This window comes from Nannobrachium achirus (genome assembly GCF_963921795.1).
Source record: "Nannobrachium achirus genome assembly, chromosome: 6".
Classification (NCBI taxonomy): domain Eukaryota; kingdom Metazoa; phylum Chordata; class Actinopteri; order Myctophiformes; family Myctophidae; genus Nannobrachium; species Nannobrachium achirus.
In genome coordinates, this window is record NC_137815.1 from 26,363,681 (window position 1) to 26,381,402 (window position 17,722).

At 47.3% G+C, this 17,722-nt stretch overlaps 2 protein-coding genes across 2 annotated transcripts in view; one reads left to right on the top strand and one right to left on the bottom strand.

Moving 5' to 3' along the window:
* camk1a (calcium/calmodulin-dependent protein kinase Ia) overlaps positions 1-17,722 on the bottom strand; it is a gene marked incomplete at both ends in the record, with an annotated part of 62,448 nt that overhangs the window by 12,710 nt on the left and 32,016 nt on the right. The gene's annotated exons all lie outside the window — the stretch shown is intronic.
* LOC308286326 (chemerin-like receptor 1) lies at positions 3,355-4,494 on the top strand (the record flags this gene model as incomplete). Its single annotated transcript, XM_080727324.1, has 1 exon — positions 3,355-4,494. The coding sequence occupies one exon, from the start codon at positions 3,355-3,357 to the stop codon at positions 4,492-4,494; it is 1,140 nt and encodes a 379-aa protein (XP_080583450.1).

Sequence of the window (17,722 nt, forward strand, 5' to 3'; positions counted from 1 at the left end):
TACATTTACACGTTCAGAAATACAAATGGAAAAATCAAGGACTTTACTGTGCTTGGGAGGATGCCCATGCACTCGAGCAAGCCAACTTTATGCTATCACCATCAGACCGAGTCGCTTGCCAAAGAAACAAATTGTACAAGAGAAAAACTCAGCTTATTATTTGTATTTAGAGTTTTATTTTAGAGTTTATTTTGACACCCTTTTTTCCTCCTAACTTTATCCGTCGTGCCAATGAATCCCTCCCCACCCATCTCTGTGTTGCCAGTGCTGTCATGGCCTACGCTGGCTCACCTGCCAGCAGTGTGGAGCCCCCACCGGGAGGACATCATCACCTGCGTCCACCTCACTGCCGCTCCACACTCCCAGCCGACGGGAGTCCCTCTTTTGAAGGTCTTTCAGTCCGAGTGTATCAAAAAAGCACCTCGGTTAAGGTGGAGACGACCTCCCATTGGTCCTACCAGGTTAACATTCACCAGGTTAGCATTCACCAGCGTCGGCAGGTTAGCATTCACCAGCGTTAGTTTTACTGAGTTTAGGGAGTCCCCCCAGCTGACCGCCCGCCCAGCCTGTGGCATGACCTTCCCCACCCGCCCCGGCGCCCCTCCCCCGAACATGGCCGGCTATGTTTGGTACAGACGCTCGACCACTCCGGATGCAGAAACATGGCAGTACTGTCCTTAGGTGGAGGCGTGGACAGAATGTACGTGGTTACAGAGGTGGAAGAAGTGGACTCAGATTTGTTACGCCTGAAATTATTATGATACAGTAGGTCACGTGGTCTCTCTGAAAACGCTCTGAAATAGTCTGAAACTCATGTCACAGTGTAATCTGCCCCTAGCCCCCCGACAACAGCTGACCAGTACAGTAAGTAGTCTAAGTACAGTCAATTAATTTGATTGGTTTATAACTGCGCATTCCCACAATGACACCTGGGGAGACTACGGACTGACCTCGTGCTTCCTTCAATGCATGAGTAGTCCAAGTTGTTTCTTTTCACCTGACAGCGGGGATTTCCCCGGAATGGACGTAGCGCGTGGAAGGAACACGTTATTCCAACCAGTTCCTTTCCCCTCCGTCAGGCGCCCTGGGCTGGTCAGGGGGAGGCAGTATATAGAGACCAGGATTACTGCTAATGACATCATAAAAATATTAACTCATATTTTAAGATGACTTTTTAAAGTGACAGTACCCTTTTAGGTGACAGTACCCCTTTAAGTAAAGGTAGCAATACAACTATATCGTTGCTGTAGGGCGGACCCCCATCTCAAAATATGTTGTTCCAGGGACCCCCAGAAGCAAAGATTTGAGTTACAAAAGTGTGCATTGAAAATTATATATTAAAAGATTTGCACACATTTTCAAGATTTTTCAAGAATAGCAGATCTACATGCTCACAGCGCGGCACGGAATGCTGCGCTATATGAGCTTATATATATACTATTTCTCAATAGAATAATTCCAGGTCTAGTCCAGCTAGTAATTGAGTATAATGTACTTGGGTACATCTAGCAGTGCGTGGTTTGCAGCCACCCCCACGGGCCCAGCTTGCATGTCAGAAGGAACAGTTTCTTATGTAAAATGCAAGTGTTCCCTGTTCCGCTCATCACATTGCAGAGTGTGCGAGGGCGGTTGGATCAGGCTTCACGGCTGATGTCTTCACTTTGCCTAACGCGCTGCGTTCCCAACATTATTCTGTTTTCCTCGGAGCCTTCTTGTCAGATGTGGTATATCTGACAAAACGCAAACGCGTGTGCGTGCACGCACACACAAACGCATACTAGGGCTGTCACGATTATGGCATTTTACGTGACGATTGATTGTCACTCAAATAATTGCGATTAACGATTTAATTGTGTTTTTGTCGTAGACAATTACATTTATGTTTGGCTTCTATAAGCTTTGAATTTGCACATGGCATATATGACGCATAACCTAAATATACAAAGAAATGACTGACATATTTAACAACTTTATACTTAAAAAAATAACATTGATTATGGAAATAGCCGATCTACAAGCATCACAACACGTTGGGAGCTCTGCTATTAAGTTTGAAAATAAATGAAAGTTGAAATGAAATGAAATGAAAGAACATGGAAACGATTATGCGATTATGTCAAATAATTGCAATTATGTCAAATCATTGCGATTAGACAATTATGTAATAATTGTGACAGGCATGATCTTTGGCGTCTTTTTAGTCATCATAGCTTAGTTTTAGTTTAGTTAGTGAAAATATTTTTCGTCATAGTTTTTCACTGCTAAATTCAAGCTCACCCTACCCTGAGGTATAAAGGACTTTGAATACCTACGTATGTCCTTATTTGGCTGGCATGCTATCATCTGAGAGGGTGTGTCATCTTACGTCTCAACTCTGGAGAAATCCAATGATTAGGAATCTATTATATATGGTCGTCTGTTTTCTTAACCGCAGAATGGTCATTGGTCAATCTAGTCAGAGTGAGAGGAAGAATGCAGAAATAAATAGTCTTATTTCAGTGCACTTTGATTTGTGTCTAATATTAAAACATTATGAGAGGTATACAAATATACCTCAGGCCAAAATGGAGACTTATCAGAAAATGGAAGAAAGGACTTGGTGTTCCAATGGATCTGACGTAGTTATTATTTGGTCACAAGTTGTTGTTGACACGCACACACACACGCACAAGCTTGCATGCTCACTCACAGGCGCACGCACACACACACACACACACACACGCACCAACGCACGCACGCACGCACGCACGCACGCACGCACGCACACACACACACACACACACACACACATGCGCACGCACGCACGCACACACATATTTCCATATTTTTCTGTCCAATAGCACTGCATGAACCAACATGTTCAACACTTTCTAAATTGTTTTCTTAACAGTATTTCTATGTTGCAGAATTGATACTTTTACTCAAGTAAAACCATTTTTTCCACCACTGCCTACGTGTATAGGTGCTCCTCAGTGCTCACAGACCACAGTTTGAACAAAACACTTCTCTGACGGACGTCTCTTCAACACTTTGAAACAGGTATCTATGCTTTTATTTGAGTGTCTTTATTATGTAGACATGCAATGATAGCTATCTAGAATATAGAGCTATTTAACCAATGAAGACCTGAGGCCAATTTTATAAAATGCCTTTTAAGTCATTAATTCTATACGTTTTTTTTTTTTTTTTTTTGTAATGACTGTTTGGGAAACTCTGGATCATTGCAAGTGCTTTAGTGCATGGGTTCCAGGGGGTCCCCAGCTAAATGTGTTCATATTGTGTCGTAATCTGTATCAATTTAACCCAATGAATGAAATGTACCTTTGTTTTGTTTTCTTAGGTTTTAGGACGATAATGGAGATTATGACCACAATCCCTGTTGATCACAATAAAGAGGTGGACCTGTCCGGTAGAAACAGCTCTTCCTGGGAAGACTACAATCTGGAAGATGACAACTGGTATTCATGTGACTTTGGGTATGACTATAAGATTGAACAACATACCCATCCTTTCAAGATCATGAACCTCGTCATTTACAGCCTGGTCCTTGTGCTCGGCGTGTTGGGGAACGGTGTTGTCATCTGGGTGACAGGCTTCAAAATGAAGAAGACCGTCAGCACCGTGTGGTACCTCAACCTCGCCGTGGCCGACTTCCTCGTTGCAGCGACCCTGCCCCTGGGCATCACATTCGTAGCTCTGGGCCACTGGCCTTTTGGGAACTTCATGTGCAAAGTGGAAGGTACAGTGTTCTACCTGAACATGTACGCCAGCATCTACACCCTGGTGGTCATCAGTGTTGACAGATGTGTATGCGTGGTGTGTCCAGTGTGGGCCCAGAACCACCGCAGTGTCAGAAAGGCGTCTTTGGTGAGTCTGGGTGTCTGGGTGCTGGCCTTGGCTCTCAGCTTACCTTACTTCATCTTTAGGGACACACGGCCCTCCCCCTATGAGTATTATGTGGTCGTGTGCTTCAACAACTATGCGCCCACCGGTGACTACACTACACGTGAACAAAGATCCAAAGTGTATGAGTTGGTGAGGTTTCGATTCAGGGACATAATCACCTCTCGCTTCGTCATGGGATTCGTAGTCCCTTTCCCTGTCATCGTCTTCTGCTATTCTGTCATCATCTACAAGCTCAGGAAAAATCGCTCGCTGGCCAGTCGATCAGGCCGCCCCATCAAAATCATAGCAGCTGTTATCACCACGTTCTTCCTGTGCTGGGCCCCCTTTCATATCATGTATCTGATTCATTACAGTGATACAATGTTTCACGTTGTCGACATCGGGATCCCCATAACCACCTGCCTGGCACTTCTCAACAGCTGCCTGAACCAGCTGCTGTACGTGGTCTTGGGCCAGGGTTTCTGCAGGTGCAAGTCTATCCTAAAGGTGATGGAGAACACCTTCACTGAAGAGCTGCCTCAGACCAACACTTCCACAATCTCAGGGAGCACCGGTGAAGAGACTGCCTTGTCTGATAGACAGGTTTAGGGTTGTCTTTAGAATATACTTTAATTATGGAACTGTAAATGGCTTTTCTTCTCAGTCTGGGCGCTTTTCGACCGACAAAGAACCGGTTCAGGTTCTTTCTCCCGCCTATGGGATGAACCAGAGGTGAGCTTTTCCACCGAGAACCGAGTTGGTTCCGAACCGTAAAAGTTGGTTCGGAACGGGAACCACAAAATACTTGATCCCTCGTTCAATCTGGTTCAATCTGGTGGAAACGCAAGCCGGTTCGCAAGAACGAACCAAGGTTCCAAGAAAGTTGAACAGCACTGGTTCTTGAACCAAGGTTCTGTTGGTGGAAAAGGCCCCGGATCCCTGTCCTGTGATGAAGCTTATGCAAACAATAGTATTTCACCCACTTCTTTATGCATGTAAACCATTGATGTGAAAATAAAGTTGATTCTTGATTCAGGCTTCAGGAGTTTGTACAGTATTTGTATTAATTACCATACACAGAATCCATGTATGGCACATTTTAAATTGGGTAGCTGTAAAGAATGTTTCAAAGCATACCTGCCAACATTATTCATAGATGCATATGTTACGGAGGTGATCCGAATCTCCCCACCCGGTTTCGTACCCGGGTCTCCCGCGTGAAAGTCCAATATCTTAACCATCACTCCAAGGAACATCCCTATGGAACGAGAGCAGATACTAGACTTTTGAGGCTTCAGGCTGGGGCTGCGACTCTCTCCGCCACACTCACCCCCCTTTGACCTCCTCCTATGGGGAAGCCCGGATCCGGGTCACAGCACCAATGTAACAGAGGTGATCCAGACCTCCCCACCCGGTTTCGAACCCGGGTCTCCCGCATGAAAGTCCAATATCTTAACCATCACTCCAAAGGGACATCCCTATGGAACGAGAGCAGATACTAGACTTTTGAGGCTTCAGGCTGGGGCTGCGACTCTCTCCGCCACACTTACATACCACCAATGGTGTAAAGTAACTAAGTACATTTACTCAAGTACTGTACTTAAAGGACAGGATTGTGTTGATCATGTCCCAAACAACAATAAAATAAGATAGGGTTGTCCCAGAGGTGAAGTGGCCCTTTAAGTACTCTGACCCTGTCGGAGGTGTGCCGTCTCTGTGAACACTGTGAAGCTTTAGCGCTGACCTAACACTTGTGTTGTCAGATGTTTGTCACATATTTGTCACCTTTTAGTGTTGCTTACACATATCAGCACCGTGTATTATATTAACTATGCACTAGGTGTCAATGGGTAGCTAATCATGACAGGGGTGAAGCGGGTGGTGTGTGTGTGTGTGTGTGGGGGGGGGGGGGGTTCATAGAAAATACCTACAACTAGAAAACAAGAGCTTCTTTTTTCAATCTAGCTTGTTTTTTAACCATACTGTACTCGTACCCGTACTCGTACTCGTCTTCTTCCGCTTTTCCGGTCAGGGTCCGGGTCGCGGGGGCAGTATCCTCAGCAGGGAAGCCCAGACAGTCCTCTCCCCAGCCACTTCCACCAGCTCCTCCGGGGGGATCCCGAGGCGTTCCCAGGCCAGCTGAGAGATATAATCTCTCCAGCGTGTTCTGGGTCGACCCCGAGGTCTCCTCCCGGTTGGACGTGCCCGAAACACTTCCCCAGGGAAGCGTCCGGGAGGCATCCTAACCAGATGCCCGACCCACCTCAACTGGCTCCTCTCGACGTGTAGGAGCAGCGGCTCTACTCCGAGTCCCTCCCGGATGTCTGAGTTCCTCACCCTATCTCTAAGGCTTAGCCCAGACACCCTGCGGAGGAAACTCATTTCGGCCGCTTGTACTCGCGACCTCATTCTTTCGGTCATTACCCAAAGCTCATGACCATAGGTGAGGATTGGGACGTAGACTGACCGGTAAATCGAGAGCTTTGCCTTGCGGCTCAGCTCTCTTTTCACCACAACGGACCGGTGCAGCGTCCGCATTACTGCGGACGCTGCCCCGATCCGCCTGTCAATCTCCCGCTCCCTCCTTCCATCACTCGTGAACAAGATCCCGAGGTACTTGAACTCCTCCACTTGAAGCAGGGCCACCTCCCCGACCTGGAGTGGGCACTCCACCCTTTTCCGGCTGAGAACCATAGCCTCGGACTTGGAGGTGCTGATCCTCATCCCGGCCGCTTCACACTCGGCGGCGAACCGCCCCAGGGAGAGCTGGAGGTCGTTGCTCGAAGCAGCAAAGAGGATCACATCATCCGCAAAAAGCAGGGATGAGATCCTCCCGCCACCGAACTCGACACCCTCCGCCCCCCGGCTGCGCCTAGAAATTCTGTCCATAAAAATTATGAACAGAACCGGTGACAAAGGGCAGCCTTGGCGGAGTCCAACTCCCACCGGAAACAGGTCCGACTTACTGCCGGCTACACGGACCAGACTCACACTCCTTCGGTACAGGGATTGAATGGCCCTTAGCAACGCGCCATCAACCCCATACTCCTGGAGCACCCCCCACAGGATACCTCGGGGGACACGGTCGTAAGCCTTTTCCAAATCCACAAAACACATGTGGACTGGTTGGGCAAACTCCCATGCCCCCTCTAGCACCCCAGAGAGGGTAAAGAGATGGTCCATGGTTCCACGGCCAGGACGAAAACCACATTGCTCCTCCTCGATCCGAGGTTCAACTATCGACCGGACCCTCCTCTCCAGTACCTTCGCGAAGACCTTACCGGGGAGGCTGAGGAGTGTGATCCCCCTGTAGTTGGAACACACCCTCTGGTCCCCCTTCTTAAAGATGGGTACCACCACCCCGGTTTGCCACTCCAAAGGCACTGCCCCCGATGTCCACGCAATGTTGCAGAGACGTGTCAACCAAGACAGCCCTACAACATCCAGAGCCTTGAGATACCCAGGGCGGATCTCATCCACCCCCGGGGCTCCGCCTCCGCGGAGCTGCTTCAGCACCTCTGAAACTTCCACCCCGGAGATTGGACAACCCAGCCCCAAGCCCCTCGGCTCTGTTTCCTCCACAGAATGCGTGCTGGTGGGATTGAGGAGCTCCTCAAAGTATTCCTTCCACCGCCCGACTATCTCCTCAGTTGAGGTCAGCAGCTCCCCGCCCCCACTGTACACAGTGTGGGCAAGTTGCCGCCTCCCCCCCCTGAGGCGCCGGATGGTACTCCAGAACCTTTTCGGAGCCGTTCGATAGTCTTCCTCCATGGCCTCACCGAACTCCTCCCACGCCCGAGTTTTTGCTTTTGCGACTGCCGCGGCTGCACACCGCTTGGCCCGTCGGTACCAATCAGCTGAATCTAGAGACCCACACGACAGCCACGCCCTGTAGGCCTCCTTTTTCAGCCTGACAGCATCCCTTACCGCTGGTGTCCACCAGCGGGTTCGGGGATTGCCGCCACGACTGGCACCGGCAACCTTGCGGCCACAGCTCGCGACAGCCGCCTCAGCAATAGCGGAGCGGAACACGGCCCACTCGGCCTCAATGTCCCCCTCCACCCCCTGGACGCGGTCGAAGCTCTGCCGGAGGTGTGAGTTGAAGACCGTCCGGACAGGTTCTTCCACCAGGCGTTCCCAGCAGACCCTCACTACTCGTTTGGGTCTGCCAGGTCTGCGCGGCGTCCTCCCCTGCCATCTGATCCAGCTCACCACCAGGTGGTGATCAGTTGACAGCTCTGCTCCTCTCTTCACCCGAGTGTCCAGAACATACGGCCGTAGGTCAGATGATACGACTACAAAGTCGATCATTGACTTCCGGCCTCGGCTGTCCTGGTGCCACGTGCACAAGTGGACAGCCTTATGTTTGAACAAGGTGTTAGTTATGGACAAACTGCGACTAGCACAGAAGTCCAATAACTGAACACCACTCGGGTTCAGATCGGGCAGGCCGTTCCTCCCAATCACGCCCCTCCAGGTCACGCTGTCGTTGCCCACGTGAGCGTTGAAATCCCCCAGTAGGACAATGGAGTCCCCAGTCGGGGCACTATCAAGTACCCGTCCCAAGGACTCCAAAAAGGGTGGGTACTCTGTACTGCCGTTTGGCGCATACGCGCAAACAACAGTCAGGACCCGTTCCCCAACCCGAAGGCGCAGGGAAGCAACCCTTTCGTCCACTGGGGTAAACCCCAACGTACAGGCAGAGAGCCTAGGGGCTATAAGAAAGCCCACCCCAGCCCTCCGCCTCTCACCCGGAGCAACTCCAGCAAAGGAGAGGGTCCAACCACTCTCAAGGACTTGGGTTCCGGAGCCGGAGCTATGTGTCGAGGTGAGGCCGACTATATCTAGCCGGAAACGCTCAACCTCTTCCACCAGCTCCAGCTCCTTCCCCGCCAGAGAGGTGACATTCCACGTTCCTAAAGCCAGTTTCCGTAACTGGGGATCGGACCGCCAAGGCCCCCGCCTTGGTCCACCCGATCCGTTTAACACCGGACCCCTCTGGCTCCTCCTGCGGGTGGTGGGTCCACTGGGGGATGTGCCCATGTAGTCGGTTCGGGCTGGGCCCGGCCGGACCCCATGGGCTAAGGCCCGGCCACCAGGCGCTCGCCCACGGGCCCCAACCCCGGGCCTGGCTCCAGGGCGGAGCCCCGGTAACCCTCCGGGCCGGGTACACGGACTCATGTTGTTGCTCATCATAAGGGGTCTTCTGAACCGTTCTTTGTCTGGCCCCAGTCAACTAGAACCAATCTGCCATGGGTGACCCTTCTGGGGGCAAAATGCCCCCGACAGCATAGCTCCTAGCATCATTAGGGCACTCAAACTCCTCCACCACGATAAGGTGCCGGTTCAAGGAGGAGTTTTTAACCATACTGTAACATATTTATTCAAAGATTTACATAAATTGATACATTTTTTAAATGCCAAAGTATAAAATAACGCGTTTAACTAAAATCTAAAATGACAGACACGTTCCCCGTTTTAATGGGTAAACACAGTTTGAATGAATGTTGAAGAAGGTTTTCATTCCAACGGATAGCTGTTTTAGTCATTCAAATGGTTAAAATGATGCAAACAAGATTTGCTTTTTGTGTGTTCCTGTGCGTCATCTGGGGGTCGAGAATACATCATTAAGGCCAGGCCACCCAACGCAACCCCTTGCTACATGCAACTACTTGCAACATGCAAATACTTGCAAGAATGGAAATCCCCAATGGCGCTGAAAGGAGTTACGACTATAGCTGCATTGGTCCGTTCTGGCCATATTTAGACACTGTTGGATGGAAACCTGTGGTGGAAATGCGTCGCATGATCGCGATGTATTGTGAGCCTGTAGATGAGCTTGTTCTAAGAAAGAATAGAACAGTTATGAATATTTTCATCTATACAGTAGATTAAATGTCTCATGTTGGATACATGTGTGAATATGTTAATTTAAGCTGTATGTACTGTACGTGTGTATTTGCAAAATAGATGTGTGTAGGTATTTATTTAGAAGTTATTTATGTACAGTGTGTGTACAGTATACTGTATATGCAGTGGTACATCGGTGCGTGTGTGCGTGCGTGACCCTTCTTGACCAGACCGCAAGAAGCCTAACTTTCAAAAACTGTAGCAAGTAGCTTGGGGGTGAGTATTTGACTGCTGGTCATCTTTTTCTCTAACCACAGGTGAGACCCAGAATTGTCAATCTAGTCAGAGGGCCAGGCTAGCTCAGGCTGGAAGAATGCAGACTAATTACTGGGTACAAACACTTGTCTCACAGAATGCTCCCCCCGGCTATATACAAGAGTGAACTTTAACCTAAAAGCGGGCTTATTTTTGGGCACAATTATAAAGGGGTATAAAAATATACCTCAGTCCAAAACGGTTACTTATCAGAAAATGGAAGAAAGGACCTGGTGTCCCAATGGATCAATATTCAATATTCATTGATGAAAAGGCACACACACACACACGCACACGCACACGCACGCACGCACGCACGCACGCACGCACGCACGCACGCACGCACGCACACGCACACGCACACGCTCACACGCACACGCACACGCCCACGCACACGCTCACACACACACACACACACACACACACACACACACACACACACACACACACACACACACACACACACGCTCACACACAAAATAATAATAGATATCATTAAAAATGGTTGATCTACAAGCTCACTAGTACAAGAAGGTGTTAATTTACAAAAGAAATAATAAGATAAAAAGTTTAAATACGGAGATAGGAGGTCTCTGCCTGACAGCACTGCATGAACATACATGTTCACGGAGAATGTCACAGACATTTTCAGTACTTTTACTTCTACTCTACATCTCAGAGGCAAATATGCGAAGACAATGCGACGTTGCAGAATTGATACTTTTACTCAAGTAAAACATGTGAGTATTTTTCCACCACTGCCTACGTGTATAGGTGCTCCTCAGTGCTCAGGGACCACAGTTTGAACAAGACACTTCTCTGACGGACGTCTCTTCAACACTCTGAAGAGACTTTGAAAGGTATGTATGCTTTTATTTTAGTGTCTTTATTATGTAGACATGCAATGATCTAGAATATAGAGCTATTTAACCCATGAAAACCTGAAGCCAATTCTATAAAATGCCTTCTAAATCATTATTAGTATTCTTTTCTTTTTCTTTTTTTTTTTTTTTTCCATAAATGTTTTTGGGACAAGGAACCCCCTAAATTATTTGTATTTGGCTGCCCCCCCTAGCAGAGAAGATTTGTGTTTAAAGGCTTTTTCAAAAATAGCAGATGTACAAGCTCACAGCAGGACATGAAGGGACGCGCTGCAAGCTAGTATGTCTGCTACTTTTTGAGAACCACTGTTCTAAATCCTAAGAGTGAACATGAATAAGAACACTTGTTGAAAATTTCATCAGCTCTATCTAGTATTTAGCGCTATTTTAGCTTGGCTGGTCTACAAGCCCTCGTGGGTATGCTGTTGACAGAAAGAAGTACTGTAGGTAAATCAGGCGTTAGTCTGCCAGCTCTGAATGAACAGAAAAAAAAGGCTTATGGTAATGATAATGATCTTTATCTATAGCACCTTTCATAGAATGCAACTCAAAGTGCACACACACAATAAAAGAAAAACATAGAAAAAATTATGTTTGTTTTTTTGTTACATAAATCTTCTCTTCTTGGGGTCCCTCCATGGAACAAAACATTTTCAGATGGGGGTCCACAGCCAGATCGATATAAATCAATATGGGGGTCCTTGACAAACAACATTTCCCAGATTGAAGGGTATAAGAATATAAAGGCTTTCCAGGTCTATGGGTTCATCCCTGAACCAAACAGAGTGCATGTCAACACATATGTGGACTTCACAAAATAAAAGAATTGTGTTCTACACATTTCAGTACACATTTCTTTTTTATACTGTGATAAAAACATGATTATATTATATCATGATTATATTGCGTTGCGAGCTTGTCGATCAGCTAATTTCACTACTTCTTATTTACTATTGTTTTAATTTATGGAATTTCTTAGATTTGTTTGTGTATGTTAATAATAATGGATGGCGTGTTAAAACAAAGCATGTACCTTTGTTTTGTTTTCTTTAATCTCTCGAGACAGCCTCAGAGAAAGCTACGCTACTTCAAAGGAAGAGAGACAGACCGATAGGTGTCGCCCTTTCTTCTTTGACGATGGGTTCCCAGATTGTGTTTTCTTAGGTTTTAGGACGATAATGGAGATTATGACCACAAGCCCTGTTGATCACAATAAAGAGGTGGACCTGTCCGGTAGAAACAGCTCTTCCTGGGAAGACTACTATCTGGAAGATGACGACTGGTATTCATGTGACTTTGGGGATGACTATAAGATTGAACAACATACCCATCCTTTCAAGATCATGAACCTCGTCATTTACAGCCTGGTCCTTGTGCTCGGCGTGTTGGGGAACGGTGTCGTCATCTGGGTGACGGGCTTCAAAATGAAGAAGACCGTCAGCACCGTTTGGTACCTCAACCTCGCCGTGGCCGACTTCCTCCTTGCAGCGACCCTGCCCCTGGGAATCACACACACAGCTCTGGACCGCCACTGGCCTTTTGGAAACTTCATGTGCAAAATGGAAGGTACCGTTTTCTTCATGAACATGTATGCCAGCATCTACACCCTGGTGGTCGTCAGTGTTGACAGATGTGTATGCGTGGTGTTTCCAGTGTGGGCCCAGAACCACCGCAGCGTCAGAAAGGCGTATTTGGTGAGTCTGGGTGTCTGGGTGCTGGCCTTGGCTCTCAGCTCCACTGACTTCATCTTTAGGGAAACACGGCCCTCCGGCTATGGTGAGGTCCGGTGCTACAACAACTTTGCGCCCACCGATGACTACAGCACACCTGAAGTGCATCAGTTGGTGGCGTTTCGATTTGGGGCCATGAGCATCCTTCGCCTCCTCATGGGATTCGTGGGCCCTTTCACTGTCATCGTCTCCTGCTATTCTGTCATCATCAAGTATCGCTCGCTGGCCTGCCAATCAGGTCGCCCCGTCCCCTTCAAAATCATAGCAGCTGTCATCGCCACGTTCTTCCTGTGCTGGGCCCCCTTTCATATCATGGATCTGATTCATATCATGGATCTGATTCATTACAGTCAAACAATGCATCATGTGCTCGCCATCGGGATCCCCATAACCACCGGCCTGGCACTTCTCAACAGCTGCCTGAACCCGCTGCTGTACGTGGTCATGGGTCAGGATTTCAAGGATGATTTCGGGAGTCGCCGTGAAGAGACGGACTGCCTTGTCTTGACCGTCTGCTAGGTTTTGGGTTGTCTTTGAATGTACTTTGTATGTGGAACTTCGTTCTCCAAGATTGAAATGACTATGAAAAATATCCAAAATAATATGTAGGAGTAACAGTTTTAATTGTTTGGAGGTTCTCTTTGACGTGCATCTTTAAAGTTTGAGTTTTTATATTTCTCCCTGCTCTCCATTTATTTCTTCTGCCTTTTATTGCTGAATAATAACAACATGATGGAGCTTATGCAAACAATAGTATCTCACCCACTTCTATACACATGTAAACCAGTGATGTGAAAATAAAGTTAATTCTTGATTCAGGCTTCAGGAGTTTGTAGAGTATTTGTATTCATTACCATACACAGAATCCATTTATGGCACATTTGAAAATGAGTTAATTGGACCGCTTTTTTCTGTCCACACCAAAATCTTGCTAGATACTATAGTACCAACTAATGTGACACAGATACTGTCCAGGATTCAAAGGTATAACAAAGGTATATGTTTAACAGGTCTGAATGGTTAAAGATAATATGGACTTCACGGTTCTGTAACAGTGAGTTGTCAACAGCGAGCAACCACACGATGAGAGCCATTTAGGCCTGAACGCAAATCTGTGTCACTTTGGACTTTCACCACTTTAACCATTATTTTATGCTTCAACTATTAAAAAATAGCAGATAGGTATACAAGCTCACAGTGGCACACTGCAAGCTTGTAGATCTGCTATCTTTGATAAAGCTTGAACATTTGTACAAGTCTTTGAATATTTTTGACCCCATTCTATAAGTGTCTTGACTGTCTTCTAAATCCTTCTAAGTTTTTTTTTGAAAAACGCATGTTTCTACATCGGTAGTTCTCAAAATGTCTTCATGTCAAGGACCCCCGAAATTACATGCATTTAGCCGCGGACCCCCGATCTCAAAATATGTTGTTCCAGGGACCCCCCCCCCCCCCCCTCCCAAGAAGCAAATCTTGAAGATCTACAAGCTCACAGCGCAGCACTCGCCACGCTGCAAGCTTGAATATCGGCTACTTTTCAATAGTCAAAGCATGAAATAATTCTAGGCCTAAATGGGTTTACCACACCATGAGAGGAGGAGCGACTGCACCATGGCGAAGGCAAGCAGCTGAGTGTGGCTGGAGGATGATCCCCATGCTTTCACTGGTTATAAACTATTCATTATTATGAACCCCTTATCAGACCGAAATAGGCCGTGTGTGAGTGTGTGTGTGTGTGTGTGTGTGTGTGTGTGTGTGTGTGTGTGTGTGTGCGTGCGTGCGTGCGTGCGTGAGTGCGTGTGTGCGTGCGTGTGTGTATGTGTATGTGTATGTGTATGTGTGTGTGTGTGTGTTCCACAGGGCTGGCCTATACCGTCTAGTGCTCAACGAAGCAGTGTTGCAGAAACAACTGCATGGTAAAAGGGCTTCATATACGTCGCTGGCAGGAAAATAGCCGATCTGCAAGCTCTCAACGCATTGCACTGCGACGCGCCGAGAGCTTGTAGACCGGCTATTTTCGGGGGCATGGCACGGCGCTCGACCAAGCATAATCAAGCCTTAGGCTGACTCCAACGCACACGCACACGCACACGCACACACACACACACACACACACACACACACACACACACACACACACACACACACACACACACACACACACACACAGAGGGAGAGAGACAGTCTATTTTCACACATTGCCAGTTTTGCTTTGTTCTGTTTAAAACGATTTCACTACTAAATCACATCTCCTCCCATCGACCCGTGAAAAGTGTTTTAGTTTTTTTTGGAACGGTTGTGTGCAACATGTTTACACTCTCCGTTTCATCCCGGGGTCAAGGGTACCGATGCTCTGTTTACTGGTCAGTGAAAATCCATTTAGCGCTAATGGCCAACACAAAGACAAGACCACACTACCACCACACACACACACAGACAGACAGACAGACAGACAAGTATTATAGCGGAGATAGATAGGCAGGCAGAGAGACAGAGATGCAGACAGACAGAGGGGGAGAGAGAGACAAGCAGAGGGAGAGAGACAGACAGGCCAATAGGATGATAGAAAAGCAACGCCAGCAGAACGTTCAGACTCTCGTGCTGACAGCAGTGGTTCAGAGGTTATGGCCGCCGTGTGTCCGTCGTATTACAGCCCACGAGGATGCTGCAAGTGGGCCCCACAACCAGGGACGTGCTGGCCATTGGGAAAAGCGGGACAACTCCCGAACGGCCGGTTCATTCCCGGCCGGTCCAGGCCGGCCATTAGGAAAAAATCTTACTGTTTGCACAAAAGTAAAAATTAAACTGTTTGCACAAAAGTAGTGAAAACAGCAGATCTACAAGCACACAACGCCTCGCGGTGCGAGGCGTTGTGTGCTTGTAGATCGGCTGTTTTCACTAGTTTAAATAATTTTTAAAATGATAAATACAAAACAAACGGTTTTGGACATACAAGGTTTCCACCCGACAACGACGAAATATAACTCATGTAGTTGGCCCACTAGCTTGTCACTTGTCATGATCTGAAATGGCAAATCTTTGAGTAGCAGCAGCGCTACAGAGAGAGATCTCTCTCTATAGCGCAGTGACGTCATTACGTGCGCGTCCCGCGTCTCTGACGCATTCACGTTGCCTAGAGACGCATTCACGTCATTGTCCTGGGGTCCCACGGACGCATCGCCTCCATTGGAGTCCACGTTAAAATAATTTACCACGTCGCGAAAAAGAAAAATATTTTAAAAAGTCCACAGACGCCACCATTGTTCATGGGTGAAGGCATGCTACTTTACCCTACGTTAACACAAATGAAATCCGCGTAGAAAGTCTTAAAACAGACGATAGAACTAACGACAGTGCGTTCTATTGTCCACCGACGCCATTTTGTGCGCCAGTAGATGGTCACAGAATTCAATTGGTGCCTGAGTTTTAGCGTAGCACCGGGCCGCTCTCTGACCATAGTGGCACAGCATGTTAGGTGATACACCAAAAAGGGTTCCCCCACAGAACGTGTATGGCACGGCGCAGAAACGTGACGTCTCAGTCTACACTGCAGCGACACAACAAGCAACACAACGTATGCAGCTGCACCCTTCAGAACTTGCATCAAAGCCCTAATAATAATTCTAATAAATAATTGCTCTTCCTTGCGTTAGCATGGAGTCTGTTCTTTAGAGACTAGAAGCGGAGTTACAGAGTCCATGGAACGTAGTGGGGGCGCTCAGGCTAGCGCACCCCAGGCTAGTGTAGCTAAGGCTAGTGTATCAAATGTGGAGCAGTGTCTGCCTCGCTCTCTCCCCGAGTGTCGCATTAACGTGTATTTTGCGATCATCGCACACGACGGCGACGCTGCCATTAACAAGCGAGCTTTCGTGTCAAGCATGCATGCAGAGGCAGGAGGTAAACAAAAGCATCCAGTCCATAGAGTTGATACAGTCAGGCAAGTCAGCGCGCACTGCTATGACGCGCGCATCAGCCCGGTCCAGCAGTGTTTCTCAACCAGTAGTCCGCGGACCTGACTAGCGCCGCATGCATGCGAATGCACAACACAGACATGCACTTGTCTCCGACACACACACACACACACACACACACACACACACGGTCTCTCACATATGGAAAACATTAACGCTTATAACATTTTTGAACGATTAAAACCTTTTTTGGGGGAAAAACTTTTGAAAAATAAAAAAATATATATATTTTTTTATTTGTCGACTCGTACTTTTTGAGTCGCGGTGAGCGTGAGTCGATTTTCGAGTCGATTTATTTTCACATCCCTAGTCTGCATTCTTTGGAAGTATTAAAATTGTAAGATTTTGAATTGTGGTTAATTTCTTTCAGACACATTTCTACGTAACATGAACATAACCATATAATAACCAATTCAAGTTAAATGCTGCACTTCGTCAAAAACGACATGACGCGTTGAATTTTTGTGGGACCCATAAAATATCCCTGGGACTCATCCGAAAGACCCTTCTTGGGTCCCGGGACTCATTACATTAAAAACCTATTAACATCACTGATAGCGAGCAATGAGGGCCTCTCCAACTCTTTTTTTCCGGGCTGAATCAGGGGCCCAGCATGTCCCTGCCCACAACACTCGGAGAACACTACAATGTTGTTGATAATATAACGTTAAACACATACACCACCATGGACGACTGAAGTCGTCAAACAGCTTTTCCGGTCGTTTACCCAGACTGTGAGTCATGCAGCGACTACGATTCCCACAATGCACCTGGAAATGAGGTCATCCCAAAATTCTCTGCTCTGTCCTCTCCATGTAAATAGTTGAAAAATGCATCTATCTCTGATTATTTTCCCAGATTGCGTTTTTGGTCAAAACGAGCCCTTTTCTAACGACCCTAACTAAATAAATGTTCTTTTCCGGGTGAAAGAAAAGACAATTGGCGACTGCCGCTACCCCACAGACAGCTTGTGTTTACATCTGTTCACATGGTGCGTTACTGTTGCCGTCGAAAATAAAGGTAAAATCACTGAAAATAACGTGGCAGAAGCTAATGAATTAATGAATTCATATCCGGCTTAAGATAAACA